Here is a 26,233-nt window from a genome sequence, read left to right as displayed (position 1 = left end):
ACTTATATCAAATTCAAAATACAAAGAAAAAGACAAAGATATGAAGAGAACTGATAAATAAAATCAGATATACAGATCCCAAACCCTCATCCATATAGCTCCTGGCATGCAAAGTTACAGTTCCGCCTGGATGGCTTCTGGACAATCACACATGGCAACAGAAAACGCCAATCACCCAGTTCCTTGCATATTTTCTTTTTCTTTTCTTTTTTCTCTGCTCTCAAGATGCACATATTTCACATCTTTTCAATAAAACATGTTTATAGCTTTAGGATTTTATAGGTCAGAAAATTTACCATTTTTGGATGATATTAACCTGCTTAATCTCAATTTTTTCAGTTTAATCTCTGTATATGGGTGTGTGTGTGTGTGTGTGTGTGTGTGTGTGTGTGTATGTGTGTATGAGTGTGAGTGAGAGAAAGAGAGAGTATTTGTTTGATCCAGATATCCAAATACACCCCACTCTGGTCTTGGCTACAACTTCATGATATTGCTTACAGTCTGGAGGTTTTAAAACTTCACCATTACACAGATCGTCCTGTCATATCAATTTTTAAACAGAAACACCAATGAGCAAAGAAATCAGTGCTAAATGGGCTAAGACACAGAGGGTGACAGAGAAATGAACATATTAGCAGATGATATGGTTCTGATCCAAAGTGTCAAAAAAGATCTCTATTGATTCCATTGATTTCTACTGAATAAACAACAGAATAAATAAGTTTCTTTTTTTTTAACTTGTGAAAATCCCCCATCTCTCTATCTCTCTGCCTCACAGCCCTACCCACACAATATAGACAAAACAGTCACCAAAACTACAAAGAAAAAAAACATTTTTTTCCCCAGTTGTCTCCCCAAGATGTGTGGACCTGTGAGAACCTTATAAGCCCTCTAATTCCGGTATCAATAACAGCATTATTGTTACACATTATTTTACAAACAGTAAATTATGAATAAATAATGGTGAAAGAGTGGCCTGAAAGGTGAACAAGAATAAGAAATTCACAATGAGCTTCGTTTCCTTCTAAAATAATTGTACACTGTGATTAGGAAAACAAACTGCATTTACAAGGAAATATATGTATTGAACATGGCACGGCTGCGCATGTCAAACTAGCATTTGTCTTCTCACTCAAAACAAATACGGAAATAAACTTGAGTGGTGCCAGTTTTCTTTTTTTTTTTCCAATGATCCTGCACAGTCTCCGCTGTGTTTTGTGAGAAATGCGCTCAGAGTTATAGGGCCCCTGAGAGAGCTACATAAAGGGACTGCCCGGTGTACACATGACCAAATCGATCCTCCCCTCTCGCCTTAGCGATTGTTATTTCACAGATTGTTATCTGTGAAAACAAAGCTTTTTTCTAACCAAACAACTGCGTTAGTTTTTTTTTTTTCTTTAAATCCGAATTGATCGTGCACAAGCTCCATGTCTCAGTGAGGAGCTCTCCTTCCTTTCAGCTTTGATCTTTTGCTGAAGCCTTTCCTTTTTCTATTTTTTTTTCTTTTTTACACAAAACGCATCCCACAATGGGAGGGTGTGCGTCAGGCATTTGAAATGTTGTTTGTCTATCAGTGGTTGTTTACTTGCATTCACAGCTTGAGAAATATGACCTAAGATGACCTGGAAGTGAAAGCTTATTCTGGATTGCTCACACCCATGGTGAATTTTGCTTCTTTTAGGAGGATTCTTCTTTCTCTGTACTGTATGTCAGCACGGGATATCAGATCGGTCAAACCTGCGATCGATTCACAGGAGAAAAGATCTACCACTAGCCCAGCCGGTGTGCTGGCATAACGTAACACACACAAAAGAAATAGCTTTCAGCTATACCCTGCCCCTATGGTGGGTGTGTCCTCCCTATAATGTCTTGCTATCGATGGGTGCGTTCTCCCTACAATGTCTTGCTATTGATGGGTGTGTCCTTACTACAATGTCCTGCTATTGATGGGTGTGTTCTGACCAAGGTGCACTTCTGCTTGAGGGGTGAGTTCTCACTACTACGCACCGCTGCTGCTGGATGGGATGGTGTGTTCTGACATTGCTGTTCCTGGGCAGGGAGGAATGCTCAGTAGTGTGTCAGAAGTGACGCAGAAGTCTTTCTCCTTTTCCTTTTTTTTTTGTTTTTCTCTTTTCTTTTTTTTTTTTTCTTCTAGTTTTGTTTCCCAGTCGCCCGTTGGCCACCCCCGCTGCCTGGCTCCACGCTCTGTGGGGCGGCGGTGGGTGGATGGGGTTGGGGGGGTGGGTGTGGTTTGGCACACCTCCAGCTCCGCCTCCCTCCTCTCTCAGTATCTGTTCTGGTGCTCGTAGTGCCAGCGGTTGAAGTCGATGTTAAATGCCACAATGCTGCCAGACGCCATTCCGGTTATCAGAGTCCTGGAAGTGGGGCGCGAGAGATCACATCAAGTCAGACACCAACCTTAACGTCCAATCAGATGCCACCTTTTTTTTACCATACCTGTGTGCACAGGAAGAGCTGCAGTGACCGGGCCCAACCTGGGTGAGCCACTGATATCAGCAGCTAAACTCCCTTAACAGGAACCAGGAGCAAAGTGGCCTGTATGCTTCTCCACAGACACAGAAATTTTGCTTCCAGAGTGGAGCCAACAACCTGTCTGTCAGCGTGTGTGCGTGTGTGTGTGTGTGTTTGTGTGCATGTACATGTGTGTGGCACAACTGTGGTCATGCAAATCTGCCCTGCCGCAGTAATCCTTTTGAAAGTAACATGACAACAATTTTCTGTTGTTTTCCATCGGCAACCAGGTTCTGTTACAGGTAAACAATGCAAAGCACTAAGGCCTTCAAGATCTAGGCTGATAACCACAAACACCCAGAACAACACTGCCTGTTCCCTACATCTGTGCATTGAGAGAGTGAGACAGCACTCTCCTCCCTGTGGCATGTGCCGCTGACTTGAGAGTTCCAGTATTCAATCTGCATTTTAAATTCCTGCGAAGTCTGAATGCCAAGCTTACGTGTACTCCACCAAGGGCATAGATGCACATATCCTATATAGTTTCAACACTTCTGAACCCCCATCACACAGAAGGAGAGAGAGAGAGAGCGAGAGAGAGAGAGAGAGAGAGAGAGAGAGAGAGAGAGAGAGAGAGAGAGAGAGAGAGAGCGAGAGAGAGAGAGAGAGCGAGAGAGAGAGAGAGAGAGAGAGAGAGGAAAGGAGGGATAGAGAGAGGGAAGCTGGATGGGAGGGACAGACTAAGGGAGGGAGAGTGAAAGAGGGAGAGGGAGAGAGACAGAGAGAAAGAACTGTTGTCACAGTCAATGCACACCAGTCAAGGGCCAATGCCTCGGTCCACTACACAAGGTATGGAGGGAGAGACAGCAGAGGAGGAAGGAAGAGAAAGAGAAGGAATTACAGAAAGCCTCTGACCTTTGGTCATGTGACAGGTCCATGGCTCGGATGCCAGCGTCGCAGCCAGGGTAGATGTAGAGCTGCTTGAAGTCACAGGCCTGCCACACCTCCACCACTCCGTTGTCCCCACCCGTGACCAGGTTCTGGCCGTCACTGCTCAGGAGAATGGCCTGTGGCAGGACACTAGAGTCACTATGGGGTGACAGCTACAAGGCCCACCAGCTGACACATGCTGGCCCCAAATTCACTGAATGCCCCAACACACTACCACACAAACCACTGCTTAAAATGCTGCTACTCTGGCCTAAACAGCAGGTCGCTAACTCCACTGCATTGCACCCTCAATTAAGGGTTTTATTTCTGTCTCAGAGCTCACAACAGCATACAAATACCCATGCAATTCATTCATTACTTTGTTAAAAATGTCATCACGAATTAAGGTGCAAAACACCCGCTTGGGAACACAAAAGTACTCGATTTCATTAAAATCATGCGTCAGTGGTAAAAGAGTGCTTTTGGCCACTTATCATTTGAGCTAAATAAAGTATTCGTGTACTTCTGAGCAAGTGTTTCATGCCTACATTTTTGTAAATTTGTGCTATGATTTTGCTAGCAACTCAGTTTAATTTAAGCAAAGCTTTTTAATTTTTTTTTAGCAAAACTTGACAAAAACTTGACTTATGCTGAGTAGTCTGTCATTTTGTTTTCCTTTTTTGGAACAAATGTATGGGTGCTTGAGGAGTTATGAGACATAAATAAAATCCTCTTTAGCATGTGGATGGATGTGACGCAAGAGATGTGTTAGCTCTCCGTACTCAAGCTGTGAACTGTGGGTGGGAATGGAGAGAGCTATAGCGGTCAGCTGCGGAGGTCAGCGCTGGTGGCGCCCTCCTGTGGCAGCGACAGGCGCAGGTTTACTAACACGCCCCGCGCGGGGCGGAGCGCTGACACAGGCCTTACTCGTGAGGAGTCGTTGACCTCCATCTGAGCCAGCAGCTTGCCGTTGATGCTGAAGTTGCAGAAGCGGCCCCTCTCGTAGCAGATGATGCAGTGCCCCTCGCTGGACACGGCGATGAGGCGGGGCCGCAGGCAGTGCTCCGGGCCCTCCAGGGCCCGCAAGAGGTCCCCCGTGATGGTGTGAACCAGGCACGGGCCCTCTGTCAACACACAAGCGCACAGATGCTAACTGATCACTCACTGTCAACACAAGACACATACACACACATACAAAGTACTGACTAATGGCCATCTGACAACACACACGCAAATGCTGGATTTATCACTTGCTGTCCATACACACACACACACACACACACAATCGCTGATTGAATGCTCACTGTACAACACAGACACGCTTGCACAAGTGATCGCTCACAACACACAGTTTTTTACTTTTACATTTACAATTTAGTCATGTAGGTGTCCACAGGGATCCTCCTCTGATCAAAGGGATCTTTCTTTAAAAATGCTTCTCATCCACTCTTTGGCAACTCAGTCCTAAATCCCTGAACACATAGGTGAGCTTTGGAGAGGATGGGTTCTGTATTGTGTGAGAGGGCAAGTTCAGCAGTGTGGGAGAAGGCAGGTTCAGCAGTGTGAGAGAGGGCAGGTTCAGTAGTGTGGGAGAGAGGAGGTTCAACAGTGTGGGAAAGGATGGGTTCTGCAGTGTAGGAGAGGATGGGTTCTGTAGTGTGGGAGAAGACAGGTTCTTCAGTGTGGTCGGAGATGGGTTCTGCAGTGTCGGAGAGGATGGTTCTGTACTGTGGGAGAAGATGGGTTCTGCCGTGTGGGAGAGGACAGATTCTGTAGTGTAGAAGAGAATGGGTTCTGCAGTGTGGGAGAGGACAGACTCTGTAGTGTAGAAGAGGAAGGGTTCAGTAGTGTGGGACAGGTTCTGCTGACTGACCTTTGGCTCCGCTGATAACCAGGCCGAGCTCTGCGCACACTGACACACAGACCACCTCATGGTCATGACCTGTCAGGACAGCCCGAGGAGCAGGGTAGTCACCTAAAATTACAGAAAAATAAAGGGTGACAGCTCCATCTGGAATGCCAATGTGTTCACTCTAGGGACATTACATGTACCATCTGGTTGGGTTCCACGTCTGCCGCATACAATACAGCAGCCCGGGAACTTGACGACAAATGCTTACTCAAAACCAAATTTTTGACATTTGATATTTTGGATATTTGATTTTGTCTCCACAATGGCAGAACAGCCAATGGATTTCTTTTCTTAGGTCATATGATTGACAAAAGGCAGCGGAGGGAAAATGGGGTAAAACCCAGTGATAAGGGTCGCAGGGGAGCGACTTATGCTTCTCTCCCATTTCAGATGCAAAGAGCAGAAGAGCTAAGCTATGTATCAGCAGAGATTAATATTTTAATTTTAATACATGTTAGAGATACAGCAACAACCATGTAACAACTGTCATGAGTACTGCTGATCACATTTATACAACCATAAAATTGGCCTGAGTAAAAAACTGCCCAGACGTGCGATTTGCATCTTTCACCCATGTTATTTGGAAATGGAGAAGTTGTTGGACTGTCATATAATTACACTGAATTACCAGCTTCAACATCAAATTTGGTTATGCCAACCAATCTGATTGTGAAATTATTATTCTATAATGCCAAAACACCCCACTAGAGGGCACTGTTCTTTCTCCTAATGAGGTCTTGGGAGTCAGGTCCATCACATGTAGTGAGAAATCGCTTGTGTTTATTTCTGTTTTCCTGACATTCACTTTGCAACATCTAGTCAGAAATGGTGATTATTCTTCAATTAAATTAAATGTGAAGACAGCAAAGGTGAAAGAGAGAAAAAAACAGACAGAGGGAACTCAGTATCTGAATGATACTGTAAAACTCCAAACCACAGCAGTGGAAAAAATAACACACCTGAAGAGAAAGTACTCTGAAGTAATAAGACATTTTTATGACCACTCTTACACCTCTTTGTGTCATAGTATCAAATGTTGATTTGCAAAGAAATGCATAACTCTAAACCTCCCATAAGAGTGAACTTCAGAATAAACACCATTTCAGAGAAATAAAGTCAAAATGAGCACAGCTCAATTGATATTTTTGTTTTTCCTTCTAAAAGATGCGTGGTAAGAAGCATCAGTGTGTTTCTCTAGGGAGCAAACCATTTCCCTTTGCTAACTGGAGCCGACTGAGCTGAAATTAACTGAGTCTGTGAGCTATAGTGAGGTCAATTATAAAATTCTAGCACCTCAACATTTGTTCCTGTAACATGACAAACTTTAATGAGCAGAGTGGCGGGTATTAAATCTACAGGTTTAGGAGAGGACAAAGAAATGTAAGCTGTAAAGAACGCATTTATGTAATTCTTTGTGCAGAAAAACACATTTCTGTACTGATTAAAGGCATTAACAAATGCAGGGTTAGATCAGACAACGGACATAAAGTCACATGTCTGTGTGTGTGTGTGTGTGTGTGTGTGTGTGTGTGTGTGTGTGTGTGTGTGTGTGGTTTGTGTCCACAGCTCTGTTGCTGGCCCAAACCGCGTCTCTGTGGCCCGGCTCTCACTCACTGTTGTTGGGATTGTCTCCGATGATGTGGTGCCTCCCGCTCCAGTACCACAGCAGCAGCGTGGCGTCTCTGGACCCCGACACGATGTAGCAGTCGCCCCCGATGTAGGACTCGGACCGCGCCAGGCACGTCACCACGTCCCAGTGGCCAAACACGATCTGGGTCAGCTTGCCTGTGGTGAAGGGGTTAAAGACACCAGTGTAGCTTTGACCGCTGGACTCGGCAGCCTGCACAGAGGGGCCACGCCCGCTGAGAGCTCATTGTCGGGCTGAGGTGGGGGGGCAAACACAGCCTTTAGTTTCACACATCTTTGTGTGACCGCAAGGTAACCCCAAAATACATCTGGACGTACTGTTAAAAAAATGGCTACCTATATTATAGATGATTTGTATGGACAAGTATCCTTCATATTCATCAGTCCTAAAATCGCATGACAAAAACAACATTCAGGTAGTATTAACATAGTAACTTTTAATCATACCCCATAAGGGCAAATTCTATTCATTCAGGGAGAGACTGCAGTACCAGTGCAGTATCTCAATGGAGTATGAAGTATTCAGAATATAATATAGTAATATAGTATAGCAGAATATAAATATTTTAGTATAGGCCTAGCTGTCTCAGTGCTACTAACTGGAATACAGTCAAGGCTGAGTTTATTCCGAGATGTTTCCGCAACGTACACTGGAATTTAGTGAACTCTTGATTGTACCTGTCTCAGTGGAATAGACGCGGAAGCTCTTGTCCCAGAACCCACACACCAGGATGTAGCGGTTGTCAGCCGTCACCACAAAGCAGTGCGTGTTGATCTGGATACTCTGGTCAACCAGGTCGGTGATTTGCCTTTTGTTTATCCCGGAGTTATTGGCTGAGGGGAGACACAAACGCAGCTCAATTCAGTTTCAATTTCAAGGTGCTCGCCTTGCACGTCATAGGACGGTGATGCCAAAGCGGAGGAGACGGAAAGCGATGAGCGAGAGAACCGTCTCCGCAACACCGCCACGCGCTGTCACCGTGCACGTGCGACTCACGCTGAGCGCTCCCCGGAACCCACAGAGTCCCAGCCCGCTATGGATCTGACCCCCCCCCCCCCATATCCCAAATGCAGTGACTGGAGCTCCAGACTCACCAATCAGAGGGTCCATCTCGATGGGCAGGTGGTGGGCCTGTTCCAGTGAGTACCCTGGCGCTCCCCTGAGACCTGTCAGTCACAGAGAACAGGGACACAGCGTCAATAAGACACTCGCTTATCACCTGGGGACACACAGTCACGTAAACATCTACACTCCCGCGTTCACACCTGCACACAGTATCCTCCGCCAGTATCTTGATCATATCTCTGAATGAATTTAAGACACAGCAACATCATGTACTCGAACAATAACACTCCTGTACCTATGTAAGTATCAAAGCCGGTTCATATTAGCTTCAATATGGCCACCCCAATGCTTCTTCTTCATTCAGCATAAAGCCACACTACAGAATAGATACTACATACAGCAATTCTATGTGTTCATATAGAAGTGGAATGTACAATGGGGTTGAATGAAGGCAAATGAATGTAATGGTTACCATGTTAGCACTCTGGTCCTCACATACGTGCATTCATCTCTAGATGTATGAGGTCAGCATTAGAACGCAAGGAAGAGTGACCAGGTCAGCACTCTGGTGCGGTCGTGATGTCGACGCATTCAACTCCCGCTGAGCACATGGTGGATAGCTCCGGTCCTCAGAGCACGCCGGTTTAGGTTTTGTGTGTGAGTGAGCAACGAGGCGCCTGGCTGGGCTGCGATAGGAGAGTGTGAGGCGGGGCGACAGATGGGCGAAGTGTGAGGTGAGCCCGCTCCAGCCGCGGCCTGGCCCCCCCCCGCCACCGCGACCGCAGCGCCGGCTGACCCCCCCGACCCCGAGGTGACGGCGGGTTCGAGCGGGGAGGCTTCGTGGGTTATGTTCTTCACACGGGCCTGATTGAGAACATGTGCGGGCGCTCGGTTCTCAGCCCTCCCTCACACACCTGGACTGCATCAACACTGGCGAGGACCACAGTGCGATTGGAAGTGACCGCAGCCAGTTTATAGGGGACCCACTAGAGTGGGTGGCATATTCTCCCATACAAACGCACGTGTGTGCATACATGTGCGCACTGGGGTATGTATGTTTATGAGTGCGTGTACACATCGAAATGTGAATATTTGTGTATGTGTGTGCTTAGGCAGGCCAGGAGTCACCTGGACCAGATTTCATGACCCTCCGACGTCTGTGATGATCTGTGGGGTGCGGGTGGGCGGTCTACACTCACCGACGGTGTTGTGCCAGCGGTTGACGGCGAAGAGCCGGCTGCAGGTGACGGTCACGGCCGCGGGAATGCTCAGGTGCGGCAGCGTGTTGGCCGCCACGTGGGTGACGGGCGAGTTGGAGGGGAACTTGAGCACCATGATGACGTCCTGCTGCATCTGGTCTTTGAACATGAGAGGGCTCTGCGGAAGGAAACACTGATGAGCAGAAAAGAGAAAGAGGAAGAGCAGGCACAGGAAGGGGGAGGGGGGCGGGGTCGGACAAGGAGGACGCGGGGAGAGGAGAGGAGAGGAGAGCAGGATGGAGGAGAGAGGAAGACAGAACGGAGAGAGAGGCAATTAGTGGGAGGGTCTGAGGTAAAACGAGGTACAGACACTAAGGAAGGCTTCATGCACTGCAGGGAGTTGGTGGGGGGTTGGAGGAGGGCGGGGTTCAGGTTGGTCTGGCTTTTCCCCTCACACCAGGGCACCAGAGCCAGAGGAGAATGGCAAAGGGTCCAGAGTAGTCAGAAGGACAGCTGTGGTTTGAAGGGGTTTGGAGCAGGACTGTATATTTGGATGCAATTGCAGCACGTGATTATCAAAAATCCGAAATACACATATGGAGCAGGACTGTATATTTGGATGCAATTGTAGCACATGATTATCAAAAATCCGAAATACACACATCTCACTAATAACCAGACAGACACCTGACTGTGCCATTAAAGATCAGCTCCTATGGGCAAAGCTTGGATGGTGGTCAAGTGCTATAAAGTGGAAAATGGCTTGACGTTTTAAGTTAATTTACTTGTTTTTATGATACAAAGTAAGGTTCACATGAACGGAATCACCGTTGTATAACTGATAGCTTTAGCTAATGCCTTCCCCACATCTCAGGGATTACATGATGTGACTGCAGAGCTTCAAGCCAAATAAAGTACACACTCAATCAGGGGGGCTTTGTGGCTGGAGAGAACTCAGTTATAAAGGTCTCCACGGAGCATAATGTTGCTGAATATCTGCAAAGCCGCGATGAAAAGAAAAGCCAGATGTGTCTTTCTTTTTTTTTTTTTTTTTACATATTCCAACCAACCTCCATTCCCTTTCACACTGGCCTTTTCCACAGATCTTCTTACTCACAACTTAGAAATAAACGAACAGCTCTTCACTCTGCCTGTATGGAGCTGTTACATTTAATACGTCAGCAACTCTTCAACTAAAATGACACGGAACTGAAATAAAACGGTGACCATACTTCATAACCGTTCTACATACATGATAATAGTATGCCTCACTAGCACGCTAGGGTTTTGTTTCAGCTGAGTCGCTTTCTTTGCTAAGATGCATGCATGTTACTGCGCAAGATGTACGCGTGCATTCCTTATCTATGCAATTACATGTGCTTTTATGCACGACGTTACTGCATGCAGCCCCTGGAAGCTCCCTAAAGAGATTCTTGGCAATTTTCTGATACACATTCCCCTAGAGACTTCGAGGGGGAGACAGAATATGTTATAGAGATGAAAGATTAAGATGTGATCCCCCACATTAGCATATGCCCCACTTCCTTTCACCGTGGTCATGTGACTGAGCCCTGAACTCCACCTCCCCACACTAAACGCCCCCCCCCCCCCCCCCCCCCCCAAAAAAAAAAAAAACCCTTTCACTTTCATAGGGGAAAAATGTGGAGATGCTGAACATAAAATTCCCACAATGTTAGCGTGCAACATCATCATGTCACGGCAAAGGCGAGGAAACTTTGTGAGTCATCTGCGTTCCTCGAGTTTAAAACCCAACACATCTTCAGATGTAAAAGAACAACAAAAAAAGAACAGCAAAAATTCCCAGCATGCAGGGTTCTCACCAAGTGCATGGCAGAGCTGCGAGGGGGATGGGGCTCAATCAGCAGCTGAGAGGGAACTTGTCCAAAGCACTGGATCTGTGTCTCCATCACCTGGAGAGAGAGAGAAAGAGGGAGGGAGTGTGGAGACAGACAGACACAGTGGGAGGGGGAAAGACAGAGAGAGAGGGCAGGGGGAGAGAAGGAGAGAGATTGGGACAAGCAGAGAGAGAGAGGGTGACAGAGACAGATAAGGTGGGAGAGGGAAAGACATAGAGAGGCCGGGGGGAGAGGGAGAGACAACAAGGGAGGCATAGAGATGAGGGAGAGAGACAGAGAGGGAGATGGGAAGGAGAGACAGACAGACAGAGAGAACAAGTAGGAGGGGGACAGACAGAGAGAGAGGGCAGGGGGAAGAGACATGGGGGAGAGAGACAGACACAGTGGGGTTGGGGGGGGGGGGGGTTGGGGGGGGGGGGGAGAGACAGATACACAGACATGAGAGAGGGCAGGGGGGGAGGGAGGGAGACAGAGAAAGAAGCTGGTGTCACAGTCAATGTACATCACAGTGATGGGTCAATGCGTCTGTCCACAGTACAAGCAAATACTAAGTGAGCCATGACTCTAAGGGGGGACAGAATGTGTGTGTGTGTGTGTGTGTGTGCATGTGCGTGTGTGTGTGTGTGTGTGTGTGTGTGTGCGTGCGTGTGCCTGTATCTGTGCATGTAATTTAACTTGTTCATATGCATGCGTGCCCCTCCATCTCTTGACTGTCTCCCTTTGTTTTTGAACACAGTAACATCAGAGAGCAAGCCTGCTGTCCAGGGCCTGGCTGCATGTCACTCCAGGTTAGCATTCCACTGTGGGCCCTGTGCCTGCAGACGGGAACGGTTAAGCGAGGCATGCTAATAGGAACAGGCTTGTCTCTTCCATACTAACACTCGGATGACTCTGCAAACCAGGAGACGGGGAGTGCCTTCCCCCAAATCTCGTGGTACCCCCTCTCCCAACCATACACACACACACGCGCGCACACACACACACACACGCGCGCGCACACACGCGCAAACACGCACACATGCTTACGCATGCACACACACACATCATACCTGCAAGCATGTACACTTGGACGCACACAAATGAAAAACACACAAAAAAATCCTTAAGGATTCATGTCTATTTCATAATACAATACAAGAGTGAATATAAGGGTATGTAAATGTACACATGGGCTGTGTGTATCTTACGTAACACGGGAGATTTGGTAGAGTGTAACGAAAGATGAGCTATTGAACTTGACTCTGAGTGACACTTGACAACGAGAGACATTAATGACGCTCAACCTCCATTCTCAGAGGGGACCTTGTAGGTGTCTGTCAATCCCATCACCATACAACACTATTAAATGCACACAGTCAACACGCCCTCTCGCAGAATACGCTGCTCTACCATGCAAACATGATGCACCTAATCCACTGGCGGCTGGAGAGCCCTGAAACAGAACCAGACCAGAGGATTCTGGCCACTTCCACAGCTTTACACGATGCGAGTTCTGTGCGTTTATACTGTACACAGCAAAGGTGAGCCTCGGTGAACGAGGGGGCCCTGTGCAGCGGGATCACTAACGGCCTCTCATGCGACCGAACCATCGCATTTGGAAGCAATTACGTGCCCGTCAGTGGCGCTTTACAAAGCAGTCCGTCAAGTAATAACCAATCCTCATTATAGCTATTTTGAGTTACTATCGGGGGCGAGGGTCGCGACACAGTGACGTTTGACGCCGAAATAAAGTAATCTGATCCCAGATCAGGAAGTGTGAAGGGCCATGTGGAACACATCACTGCACTCCTCCGAATCAATCCGTCCCTGAAAGAAAGCAGCAGAGGAAGCGAGAGAGAATACTGCACTAAACGCGGGCATTAAACGCGTTTTACAGTGCGTCTCCACAGCGCCCCTGGGAGTCTAACGGGGGTGAGCGAACGGCAGTGAACCTTATTTATAGATCATGTTCTGTCTCCCTGAACTGTCAAAACATGCCAATATTTTACAGACTGTCAATACTCTAATCCAAGGAACGTCATGTCAAAATGTCTGGCGCACTTAACAGCCCATTAATGTGTTTAATACACTTTAGGTTGTGCTTCGTGCTGATCAGAAACTTTTTTTTCTTTTTTTTTTTTTTTTTTTTGCATATACCTTATGCTGATTTCCCATCCGGAAACATTTGCCTTGCTCTGAGGGGTCAGTGCTCCTACCTCAATTTTGATTGGACAGCATGTCTGACAGGCAAGCATGAAAACAAAAATATCCTTTGAACTATCACAAAATAATGGTGGGGTCTTTAAGGTCAACACACTCCATTCCACCAATCAGAGCAGATGAAAAGGATTCCCAACCACCTCAACAGCAGCAGGAGTCAAAAACCACATCACATGACATTCCAAATTCCCAACTCACCCAACTCACATGGGAAATTCATAAGCATATTTAAATTGACAATGCTTTCTTTACTGCGTGCAAGAGGAATTGAACGACAAAAAATGAATACAACATCAATAGCACCAACAAATTTTTCATAGAAATGCTTATCTCTCAAAAAACAGCTATTAAATCTGTGGAAACATCACACTCAGAGGCACGTGTGATGGAAAAGACAATGTAAAGTAAAACAAAAATGTACCATAACGTTGCAATCATTCTCTCCCATTGTGGTTCGCATCACACCGAATCACCATGGTTACATCTGCATGCTCAACGGAGCTGTCACTGTATCCCCGGTGCCTGTCAGAGGTGTTTAATAATCTCGATGGCAGACAGAAGATCATCTATTATTCGGGCTCCTCATTTGTTAGAACTCTAACAGCGAGGTTGCAGCGGTTAACGCCGCATCCCCAGTCTCACCTGGGAAACCCGTCAGTCTCATGGTCCTGCTGTGTGTATTTGTTCCTCTATCCCACAGGGACTGGACTCCTATGCTGAAGCACCATTGTGCCACATCTCACATTGAGAAAGCAGCCCAAAGACAGTATATACAACATCACTTGTTCTGTAAGGATTTCTTTGATGCTAACCAGCGAGGTGGATCCACTAACTCCCCATCAGAATCTATGCGAACTGCTCTGCATTGTGGGTCACCCTACAGCAGTGGCTTAAGGCAACCCCTGAGGGCCAATAAAGACCTGAACCCAGGATGGGGGACTGGTTAGAGGATGTGGGCTGATGTGATTGGCTGGATAAGCGGAATAAGGGTGGGTTCATAACCGTGGCACAGTGCTCAATTCTATGGGCTTTTCCAACCTTTGTGTCTGCCTTTCTGCTCCTTGATCCCTAACAGAAAAATTATCTCTCTCCCACGCCCTCTATGTGCTGCTCTGTATTGTTCATAATGTCAAATTCAGGCAACGTCTCTTCTCCCATATCCTAACAGGGGAGTCAGCAATCCATCAAACAGTATCCTGTTATGTCCGAAAGAACCAATAAATGGGCTTTTTAATTCTCATATTCAGTTAAATCACAGAAAAAACATTTAGTAGATTTTAGCACTCTATGGTTATTTCTGGTGATACAAAGGTGTCTGAAAATGTTACAGCAGCCAGCTCTGAAGAGGTGCAATGTCAGTCTTGAATGCTTTCTGTGAAAGATACAGTAACGTCTCTCTCCCCTGGGCTTCAGCACATCAGATCTACCAAATACAACACATGCTTCTCCCTCTTCAATATACCACTCTTATCCAAAACGTATAAAAGGCATACAAAGTTTAAAAGAATTAAGAATAATAAGCAGCTATCCCATCTAATACTAATATCAGATGCACACAATATCCTCTCAGTATTCACAGAGGAAAACATCTTAATAAAATAGATAAGCATTCGATAATAAACTATGATAACAACTATAAACTACGATGAAAACCCCTAAATATTGTTTGATAATTTGTCCAACGAGCTGTTTTAGAGCGATCTGCATCTAGGTCACTTGGTAAGTAAAGGTGTTGTGGGAGCTGGCAGTACATAAATGACTTTTGCACACGGCAGATGGCAGGTATTATGTTCAGATGGGGGTTCAGGGCGGGGGCCAGCTGCTGACATTGGAGGCCTTTTTCAATTATGCCCTTTAGAGCAACACTGGTGAGGCTGGACCGCAAACATTGATTCAGTTCATAAGACAGGGATGAGACGATACTTTTCAGATGTACCGGATCACCCTCAAATCCCTTGGCTCCATCTTTCCTGAATACAGAAAAAAGTTTTTTTTTTTTCTTCCTAAGGGGTGTGCAAGAAAAAAACAATATCTTCTGGGAAACAGAAGTACAATGGTCCTTAGACTGTGTAATTCAAAGCAGGTTCCTGCAGAGGTATATGTCAGGTTTTGGCGTGTGAGGGATATTATTGACATAGGTGGTTTTTGAGTCTGTGTGTGACTGACATATACTTTAACACCACTGCTACTGCTGTCACAATACAGGGAGGGTGCCTCTATGGTGGAGCGTTGGCGCCCGTTGCCCATGGTCCATCACCATGGAGACCTACCTCTCTCAGCAAGGGGTCGGTGATAGTGTCCAGGCTGACAGAGCCCTCGTACGACAGGTAGTGGAAGAGGTTGAGGGCGCGCACCGCCTCCGGCCCTCGCTGCTTGTAGCCGAAAATGAGGTCAATCCACTGATGCAGCTGACAGGAAACAAACTCGCTCTCCAGAGCCTGTCACAGAGAGCACCGCCAATTAGGGGGCATGACAAGGCAGCGGCAACCCACTGCTCACACTGGGGAAAAATTGCCTAGCTTGGATCTGGAGACTCAGAACTCAGTACACAACAGAGATAACCTTATCAGGGTTTCTGTAAAGCAAGGGGAGCATTCTAATCTGATCTAAATAACTAAACGCAGCAAACTAAGAAAAAGTTTCTCCACAGTGAAACACAGCTCTTGTGTAGAGAAGAGCTGAAGAGCAAAGCACACCGCTCAGATCTTTCTCAGGAGTTTACTCGCTGACATAATTACAGAGATGGGTTGATCCAGATAAGAATGCCTGCTAAATGATAATAATGTTATGATCTAATGGGATCTCATTGAGGGAAGACAGTCAGCTGACACACATCCATCCTATAGTGCCACTTCTCGCACTCGTATGCTCTGGGATATTACATCATGCTACATTGCACTACAGTATTGTCACTTAGCAGGTACCCTTATCCAGAGCCACTTACAATTTTATCCATTTATACAGCTGGATAATTACTCAAGCAATTGTGAATTAAGGATCGTACTGAGGGGTGCAACACACTACCACCACCACACTATTTAGTTCTTAGCAGGTGCCCTTATCAAGGGACCTTACATAACTTACGATTTTGCCACAGCAGTGTCAAACCTGGATACCAAAGACGCTGGACTGAAGAAAGCAGCACTGAGTTACCATTATGGAGAACATTCACTGCACCCTTGCTTTAGCAACATCACTTAAGCCAGTGGCATGTCCTGGTAGTGCTGAGCACCTCACTTCATTAAGGCTCGACTGTGTCACAGACAGGAGTCTCTGTTTTAGTTCTGGGGGCAGGGGTAATGTGTTTAATGTTGGAGATAGAATGATGGAGGGAACCCATTAGACTGGAGATGCCATGGGATAACTCAGCGCTCTGGGCTTTGGGGACTTAATTGATTTAATTCTAACAAAAGAAAGGTGTGCTGAGAGGCACGTGTTGCTATTTCACCTCAGAACGGATAAAAAGCTCCACAGCACCCCTATTTTACCACAGAACACCTCCCATGGACACAAGAGCAGGACTTTCTTACACTCAGCTTTGCTGGCAGGAGCTACACATGACCACCACAGCTGGGAGGTTAACAGAGAGGTGAGGAAAGGCCTTACCATCCTGTTAATGCGAACAAAGTCCTCTGGCTTCTTTGCCCAGGGGGGCAGGTCCACGTCACACACCGGCGTCCTGTCCTCCCTCACCCCCAGGTTGTAGCCGTTGCTGTTGACAAACATCTCCGGGAGGTAGTAGAATTCTGGGATCAGCTCCTGTATGAAAGACACATGGCATTACTCTTCCACTGTGGCTCCCCGCCATTCCGGCTCCACGCTATTCCAGCTCAGAGTCACCTGGATCTGTTGCCAGTATGTGCTTGTGTTGCAGGAGGTTATAGTGTTACAGGTTTTCCAACTTGTAACATATATATTCAATGTGCTGTGCACCTTTAACTAAACACTCCAGGGACGACAACAGGAAACAGGCTAGATCACTACAGAACTTGACGACTGAGTACTTTCATGCGTGTGTGTGTGTGTGTGTGTGTGTGTGTGTGTGTGTGTGTGTGTGTGTGTGTGTGTGTGCGCATGTGCATGTTTACGTGCACATAAGTTTTGTGAATGTGTTTATGTGTGTTTCTGTGTTTTTAAAATAAAATGCTCTGGGATATATTAATTCAATTATGTTTTTGCAGAGGGGCAGAGCTGCCTCTGTGATCAGCCTTGTCTGCATGATAGGAGTCTTACACTTCACGAACATAAACCTCTTTTCAAGGTTAAACAAGAGAAGTGTTCTCGTAGCAGAATTCCTACATTATGAAGAATGGTTCTAATCTGAACACAGACTCACACAGCCCAGCCCTGTCTCAAAACAGACATAGACATAAGTGGGGCCATTTACAATACTGTATTGCTCACTCTTATTCCTTTTTTTCCATCTTCAAACACAGTGCTGGCAGCTTTCCCTGAATTTGGACAAGTGAAAGCCCTGTCTTGCGTATAAAAGACTACATTTTAAATAGCTTTTGTCATTAATGCTTTGTTAATTGCCTTGGGCAACACTAACCCGATGCCGGGTGCGCCAGAGAAGTCTGACACTTTGAGGTCAGGGCCTGTTCCTGCTGTGCGTTTCAGGAGAGTGGAATGCAGAAGAATCAGCGGGGTTCTGCTCTATACCTTCCATCTACAACTTTCCACCTCCCCCAAAAAAAATCTTATTTTCATACTGTTTCAACAATGCGTTTGTAACTTGTTTGAAAGAGCACTTGGAGATTCTAAGAGACATTGTTTCATAGGTATTAAAAGCTAATATCTTTTTTTAATCTTTTTTGGAGGGCTCAGGGGATTATTATTTTATTTTATCATCATACAGTAAGGTCATTTCAGATACAGTGCTATACAACATTACTGGTATGTTAGGCATTTTTTTTTTTATCAATAATGGCTATGGACAAACAGTACACATCAAAGGATCCTGTCATTAGATTTCTACCACCAGGAACTGTGTGACATCTAGGGAACAATTTAAGCTGTCAAAGAAGGCTTACTGGTTCAAGTTACAGTTAAAAATGTCAAATATTTTGTTGGGTTGGCCAGCACCATCACACATTTGGTCTTCCCCAGACCTCACCTTCACATCAGAAGTGTTGCGTTGGCAGTTTCTCCAGGACCGGGCAATGCTGGAGAAGGTGCGGTCAGGGTGGTCGAACTTCTTGTCATTTGCATTGAGGAAGAAAGTGGTGAAGGGTTCCTGTGGGCAAAACAGCCATTTTGGTGCCTTAATACAAGGGCCATACACACATACATACATACAGCATGCACTGTGAACATTCACCCACTTGTAGGTATCATAATTACACGATGATGTGTAAAACAATGTTTTGTTGAAAATAGTAAATGTATGGATCCAGACTTCAATTTCCATTTGTCTCTACTATGTCTCCCAACCTGAAGTTTGCCTGTTTTCATTTATGAAATCTCCAACTGTCACATGGCTCTTCTGCAACATGCCACTCAATTTTAAAGGAGTTCCATGGGTTGGCCTGCAAACTTATCAGATGGATTCCTATCACAACAGTGTAAAAATCAGCAAATGGAATGACAGAAACCACACGAAGCTGAGCCACTGCACAGAGGAGAAAAAGCTACTTAACAACAGAGCAGGTGATGGAGAAGACAGCATTGACTACAATGGATCACAACTGTCTTTTCCACATGCAAAAATCATTGGTGTGGAAATCGCGTTTGAAATTCAAGCCAAATCCATTTCAGTTGTTTGCAAGGGTGCATCAGACACTTGTTAGAAATTCTGACAGGCACACACATCCCCTCCACTCCAGGTTTTCAAGTGAGACAGCTGCTGAAGGCCTAGCCATGAAGAACTGCATGCTGGTAGAAACTAGCTCAGGGCTATAAGCTAGTGTCATCATCAGGCTTGCATGATACACTGTCTCACTGAGGGGCAAAGTGCCCAAGACTAATATAAGTGTGTGTGTGTGCGTTTCACAGAAGTGAGGAAAAAATAAAAACTTGGCAATAAATAAAACCTTTCCATTAAAAGATATGTAACACTTTCAGTTATTTTAGGACAGTCTGTCACTCTAGGAAAATGCAGACAAGGAGACAGTGACAGCAAATGGCAGAAAAACTGGGACAGGCTTCAAAATCAGCTTGCCTGGGATTTCTGTCTGACACATCCACTTCTATTGAGCGCTCCCATTTCACTCAATGGAGATTCTATGGAAATTCTCCACATTCGCTGTGGCTATGCCTCGGGCTGAATTCATTATGTGGCTTATTGGCTGCCGTTGCTCTGTACCTAATGGATATTTTAATTGGCCTTCCTCTCCTGTTCTCAGCTGCGTGGGACAGAGTGGGACAGACACATCACCAGGAAACGCTGTGAAGCCCAGCATGGGTTTGCAAAGGGCTGTCACAGGTTACCCTCGTTCCACCACCGTCGACACTACCATCACCATCATCATCACCGCCATCATTAGCAGCAGATCCACCAGATCAGTTCTTAATTGGGCAAAGTGGGAATAATCCATTGCAATATACTACCTACTGCTTTAAGCAAGTGTCAGTGTCCTGTGTATGTGTCCCATGAGCCCCTGTGGTTACAGTGTGATAGTCTATTGACCCCTGGTCTGTCTTGCAGATTTATTTTTAGTGAGCCCATGTGTACCAGCCAAAGCTCTGTGCAGTGTAACCACAGTCTACGCTCAATAGCTGCAATGCTGATGATGAAGGACTAATCCGAAGCGCACAGCACACATAAATCTGTCACCAGAGCCCCTGCGAAATTGTTCTTTGCTTTTTATTTAGTCAGCATGGGGGAGTTTACTGGCCTGTGAAACCTTCCCAGAAGTCCTCTGAGGCGATCCTGAGGATCGGTCAAAGTAAGATGTTAAGATCTCTCTTTCTTCTGGGAAGCGGGCTGATTTGAATAAAAACGCTGGGGTGTCGGCTTTCCCAGGGAGAAGATGTCACTGGACCTCCAACGCTTACACAGGGGTTAATTAAGTTTACACACCCATGCTGTTTCCTTCCTGACAGCCGACAGCTAGTCATCTCAGACTCAGTGTGTCTTAGACAAAATCACTCTCTGCATCTTGAATGGCAGGAATATGACAATAACTCTATACTCTAATTTGTGAACACAAAGGGATTTATGTTATAACCTGTGAAGGTTTTATCTCCCATCTCTGTAAGAACAGGATCTGAAATTATACTAGGTTTGTAATATACAGTACCAGACAAAAAAGTTTGGACACACCTGATTAAGACAAGGGTAAACATGCTTTCAAAGACATTTTTATCTAAAAATGTATGCTTAAATACCTGAAATTTATTTCTTAAAGAATTATAATTAGTGATGCATACTGTCAAAAAGTTGATGCCTATGTGTGAATTCCTTTCCAAAAAAAGTAACTTTAAAAAATATTTTTGGCTATTTTGAAAAATCTAAAATAAAATCTAAAATATGAGATAGTTTTCATTTGTTTATAACACTTTTGGTGACTGCATAATTACATTTGTGTTATTTCGTATTTTCAATGTCTTAACTATTATTCCAAAATGTGGAAAATACTAAAAATAAAGAAAAAAAAATACGTCCAAACTTTTGACTGGTGTATGTTAAATCAATCCAGTGGTAGACACTGTTAGTTTGGTTAAGGCTTGTCTGGTTGAGTCTGGTATTAGCCTGAGGTCTTGAGTTAAGCTTAGACCTGACATTAGGGTTAGGTGTGATATTAGGTTTAGGTCTGGAGTTAATCTTAAATCTGGTGTTCAATTTCAGTCTACTGTACTCACTATCCTGACAAGCCACTGGAGAGTGGAGGCAGCGGTGGAGTAGAGAGTGTTGTAGTGGTACGGGGGTGTCTGGTCCTCTTCCCATGCCTCATAGCGCTCGGCGTAGAACACAGCACGCTTGGGATTGAGGGCTCCGATTGGCTGCGGGAAACAGAAAAGAGACATGAGTGGAAGAGTGAGTTTCTTACCTTATGTGAATTGAACTCCTCTGCATCTGAAAGTGTGACAGTGTTTCCCATCTAATCAACCAAACCACAGAAGAAATAAAGTTGTCTTTAATATTGTTATAATACTTTTGAATTCATATGTAGTAAAATAGTATATTAATAAAAAATATTCAACTGATGCTTTTTCAGCCCAATAAGGAGGTGTATGGTTGTCCTTACTGAGAACAGGAAACTACCACAATGTCCCTAAATGATCTGCAGTTTGGCCTGTGGCTCTCAGCTCTAGAGAAAAGGTTCTTGTCCTACATTTTTCACCTGGGACAATGTCTGCACAAGGTCATCAAATGAAAGTAACAAGCAAACAGCCTCACTGCTTGCTTCTTGCTTCAACGTACTGGATGATTTCTGGCTGAAGAGGTGGGGGGCAGGCCGTGTAAAACTGTATTTAATGCAGTGGTAATTGATGTTTCGAGCACTCTCCCCGCAGGCCTCCATTAGCCACGGCGCAGAGCGCTCGCTGGAGACGCGCGGTTTACTTTGGGATTAGTCTGACAGGCCCCATTATTTTCACCATGCAGTTAAAAAGTTTTAGTGCTGCCAAGTCTCCTTGCTATCTTTATGGGAGCGAGGGGAGGAATCTCTGGGGCTGCGGGATCCAGACGGGCTTCTGTGAAGCGGAGCAGCTAATCCACATGGCCTGACCCTGTCTGACCCCAAATTACGCCCGACAAGACCACAGAACCAAACAACATCCTTCCATGCTAAAGTCCTGTTTTTGGACTACTGTACAGCATCACGCTACACAGGGATCCATGGCATTAGGCCATTACTGTAGCCAAGACACTGCACAGGATCAGACCTCCGATCACACAGACAATAAACACACCAAGCCTCCAATGTGACAGACCAAGCGGTATGCCCACTGCGTAGCACAACAGGCTGATCATGCCACCTTTACCTCAAAGATATTGACCAACACAGTTCAAACTTCAAACTAACTGATTCTGCCAAAATACACAACACTGGTGGCAAACCTCATGAAACCTTTTCTCTCTCTCTTCCAGGGTATTGAACAATACAAACCATTGTGTCTCATGAAACCTTTATGAAAACCTGAGAGCTTTCCCTGAAAGATTATCCAGTTAAATGGAGTTGTACCTTTAAAAGTGCCAAAACAATATGAGGAAACTTGGGTCTTTTTCTCAACATTTGGAAGATCAAAAATCCACTTGAGTTACTGATGTGAAGTCTTAGCCCTTTCAGGCCCTCATATGACACACAGTATAGAACAAAAACTTGACCATCGGCCAAAACTCTGGTGCCAAATCAGTCCCCCTTTCCCTCCCCTATGTCAGCCCCTCGTCCTTTCTTTTCCCTGTAATTTCCATCCACAATGACTTTAACAGAATCTGACGGCATGAAGGAGAAGTTTATTGAGATCTGCTGAGATTTACGAGGTGATAATAGTGTGGCATGTGAATCGCAGGCCGGCTCTGATTGGGCAGCTGGCCTCAGGAAATCGCACACACTGCAAAACAGATCCTGGACGATACCGGCCAGGGCACCAGTCACATGGGTCATTCGGCCAATGGCAAACCTCAGGACCACTTAACTATGTGAATGGTAACTCATGTCTGCAGGATATGTAACTTAGCGCTTGTCCTGCTCAATCACTTCAGTCCAGGTGTGCAGTCATAATTCTGGAGACTGTTACAAACAAGGGGCTCTCAGTGGTTGTCAGCCTGCTCTCAGCTGAGCATTCTCTGCAGCTTACTGAACATGCAGAGGAAGAAACTGAATGAGGAGAGTGATAGAAGTTCTGAAGCATTTCTGCTTTTGCTTACAACATAGTTTCCCTGCAATGAATGACGCCTAAAACCTTTAAATCAAACTTTTCATTAAAAAATCATCAACATTGAAACCTGTTTTTTGAAAATGTGTAATCTTATCCTGAATATCACAATGAAAACAGCGTTGGTTTCCTAAAAACAGAGCAACCCATCCAACACAAGCAGGCGGAGCAGAATCAAAATTAGATGCATATGCTACTTTGCAATATCCAGGCTACCTGCTTTGGCAGCGCACGGACAGCATTGTTGTGGCTTTGTTGGTTGAAGGAAATGACATTATGGTACATTACAACAATGCGCTGTCAGAGGGACCTGCTCTTGTTTTCGTTCTCCCTGCCAGGGGAAGAGCAGTGCACAGTCTCAATCTGATCAGATCAGACCCCTCAAAGTGGAGGCAAAGCAGACGCGCTCCAAAATGGCCGCGCAGGAGAAACGCTTCTGTTCACGACTGTGGCAGAAATAAGGACACTTTAGCAGCCTGCCTGCATTACCCACGGTGCAGGTTTGAGGCTTCTTGGGGGACTGTTATCTGTGAGACAGCAAAGCAGCACACAAAACAAGCAGAGTAGAGAGAGACAGACAGAGACAGGAAGAGACAGAGAGAGACGGTGTGTGTGATGTCTCTCACAGTGATATTCCGCTGAGGTTTCATCATCCAACGAACAGTGGTGATTGACAGGGATGCTTTTTTCTTGCTCTCTCTCTGTTGAGTGCTTTAGGCCAGTGAATACAGTAACAAGTAACTTTACGTCTTCTGGGACGACAATTAAAGACCGCAGGAATTGATTTTTGACAGTTCGAGAACTTAATATTTGGTGTTTTTATTTTTTTTTTACCTTCCTTCAGTAACCTACCTTTGAGGATTTAACAGAGGTGCACTTAACGTTCTGTCAAAACCCAGAAAAAAGACATCTGGTTAAAGAAATATAGGCTCCAAACTCCTGCCAGTAAGCTGAACTTGGCTTGACAGAGTGAGAGTTAACATCCGTATTATCTACGTTATTCCCCGCTGACGTCTGGCAAGGAAAAAACAACTCCCCTTCCAACCAACCCCTCGTCAACCCAGAGGAAATACTGGTTAAAGTACGCGTATCGACCAAATCGCTCTGACATGTGGACATCGCAGTCATCCTAAATCCTCCAGTTGTCTTTTGACAGTGTCATCATGTCTGTCGAATCTAACACACTTGACTTAATGCCTGACTGGTGACAGAGGTCGCAGGTATGTGCTGTTGTCAAGGCAGATATCCGCCTTTCATATATGCAGATGGTATACAGAGGGAAACACAGAGGGCCAGGGAAAAGGATAAACAGAGAGAGAGAGACACTGGGATGAATGATGAGAACAACAGAAAAAAACACACTGATGAACAGAGAGAAGCGATATGGATCTGTAGCAGTCTGGGACAGGGCCAGAGTAACAGTGCTATCACAGCACATGCCCAGAACCTCCGACTTCCCTCATTACTGACATCCACTTAGTGCAGGACTTGAGCCTGCTGACAGCACTGAGTTTAGACTGAGATCCGAGGGAGCTGTGCCGTGCCCCTCTACGCACCTCCAGAGCAGCGGAGCATGCCTCCGATGGCTGCAGGACTCCAGCACGCTGAATTTATTGCACGCCCTTTGCTAGCCCTGCCTATCTGGGGGATTAGGCAGAGAAAATCTCCCGGTGAGTGATGCTCAGGCAGACACCAGGGGCGCTTTTACAGCCTATTTAAGTCTGCATACTCAGTGCATCAATAACAGAGATATCCTGGCTGACTTACAGCCGGAGAGGTCTGCTCTGTTCAAAGGGACGCTTCACTCAAGACACAGCGCCTGAGCATTCACCTCTTTAGTTTGTATGTTGTTCAGGGGGTAAATGACATAAGCCAGCCAAAAATCACTTAACTGAGGTGGGAGTGTAAAGGCATTTGACATGACACACTGGAGAGCCCCACCAGGAATGGAAAGAGCAGAACCTTGCAAAAATGGTTACATACGTGTACAAAAATGTTTCTTCACAGCTCTCTGAAAGCACTCAGAGTAAACTGTTGTAAATACAACATCTGCACTATCTTGCTTTGAATAGGTTGCTCTCTTGCACTCAAGGGAAGGGGATGGGGGGGGGAGCGGTGGTATCACAGTACCTTTGAGAGATCTCTGAAGTTGCCAGGAAGGGTCAGGTCCAGCTCCTCAGACTCATAGTTGGTGAGGACCCAGGGAAAGACAGGGTATTGGTTAAGGTCATTGTAGGTCCTCCCTAAGGAGAGAGAGAGAGAGAGAGAGAGAGAGAAAGAGAGAGGGTGGGGTCAGTGATAGGGTGGAGTACACTCTGGCAGCCAGAACTGTGGTGACCCCATGTGCGTCATGCCACCACGTCCAGAATCGGAGGGCCCAAAAGTCTGTACGAACAATACAGGCACGGACAGCTGTTTCAAAGCTTATCTGGAGCCATGAAAGATGCACATCACCATACAGCTCAGCAACACTCAGCAGCCATCATTAGGATGATATAATCTTGGTAATATTCAGAAAAACACTGTGAATGCTGCACTTGCAGAGAATGTACTACCAAACATCTGTGAAAATACATGAGTGGAGTATAACGAACACTTTCGGTACCTACCCCTGAAATATGCACTTGTAATACTTTCAGAGGAAATGGGATTTTTTTGGGCTGCGGTGACATAATTGCCAGGTGTGGTACACTGAGGAGATTTAATTTCCTTTAGAAACCATGTCTTGCAACACAGTATGCTCTCAGAACCAACACATTGGCATGGGTACACTTTGCTTCTGATTGGATGGCCAAACTAAGCAAATATCCATGGTGACCCAAGTCAGTATCCATGCCACAGGTCATGAGCAGCTGCAGTTGGAGGTGGCAGAGACTATTTAGTTCTTTTCTCTCCTCTTCTCTCCATGCTTTCCAGAGAGATATTTCATTTCAGAATTATCAGTGGAAATACAGACGTGAGACACAAGACCCTAAAATTCCTCTAAATCAGTGTGCCCCTCTTGCTTTGGGTGCAGGAGATATCTTGGAAAAAATGCCAGAAAAATGTAATGCAGACACTGTCTACTCCTAATACAGCATTAAAAACTTTACTTTGAATACAATTATTG

General features: G+C 45.6%; 1 protein-coding gene across 9 annotated transcripts in view; it reads right to left on the bottom strand.

Moving 5' to 3' along the window:
- Positions 1-2,234: 2,234 nt before the first annotated feature.
- Positions 2,235-26,233, bottom strand: part of nbeaa (neurobeachin a) — a 210,281-nt gene continuing 186,282 nt past the window's right edge. For 6 of the 9 annotated variants that reach the window (XM_036523380.1, XM_036523384.1, XM_036523382.1 and 3 more), the window contains 14 exons: positions 25,255-25,367; positions 21,106-21,246; positions 18,419-18,538; positions 16,909-17,061; positions 15,573-15,740; positions 11,068-11,157; positions 9,227-9,419; positions 8,057-8,128; positions 7,640-7,795; positions 6,929-7,099; positions 5,276-5,377; positions 4,330-4,526; positions 3,388-3,539; positions 2,235-2,375 (listed from right to left, as the gene is read on the bottom strand). In XM_036523380.1, the coding sequence (XP_036379273.1) occupies positions 2,285-2,375; positions 3,388-3,539; positions 4,330-4,526; positions 5,276-5,377; positions 6,929-7,099; positions 7,640-7,795; positions 8,057-8,128; positions 9,227-9,419; positions 11,068-11,157; positions 15,573-15,740; positions 16,909-17,061; positions 18,419-18,538; positions 21,106-21,246; positions 25,255-25,367 (1,919 nt within the window). In that variant the 3' untranslated portion in view covers positions 2,235-2,284. The remainder of the gene's footprint in view (positions 2,376-3,387; positions 3,540-4,329; positions 4,527-5,275; positions 5,378-6,928; positions 7,100-7,639; positions 7,796-8,056; positions 8,129-9,226; positions 9,420-11,067; positions 11,158-15,572; positions 15,741-16,908; positions 17,062-18,418; positions 18,539-21,105; positions 21,247-25,254; positions 25,368-26,233) is intronic. The other 3 variants (XM_036523381.1, XM_036523387.1, XM_036523389.1) reach the window with 1 other exon arrangement.

This window comes from Megalops cyprinoides, chromosome 3 (genome assembly GCF_013368585.1).
Source record: "Megalops cyprinoides isolate fMegCyp1 chromosome 3, fMegCyp1.pri, whole genome shotgun sequence".
Classification (NCBI taxonomy): domain Eukaryota; kingdom Metazoa; phylum Chordata; class Actinopteri; order Elopiformes; family Megalopidae; genus Megalops; species Megalops cyprinoides.
The sequence above is the reverse complement of the archived record's forward strand: the minus strand, read 5'-3'. Positions and strand labels throughout refer to the sequence as shown.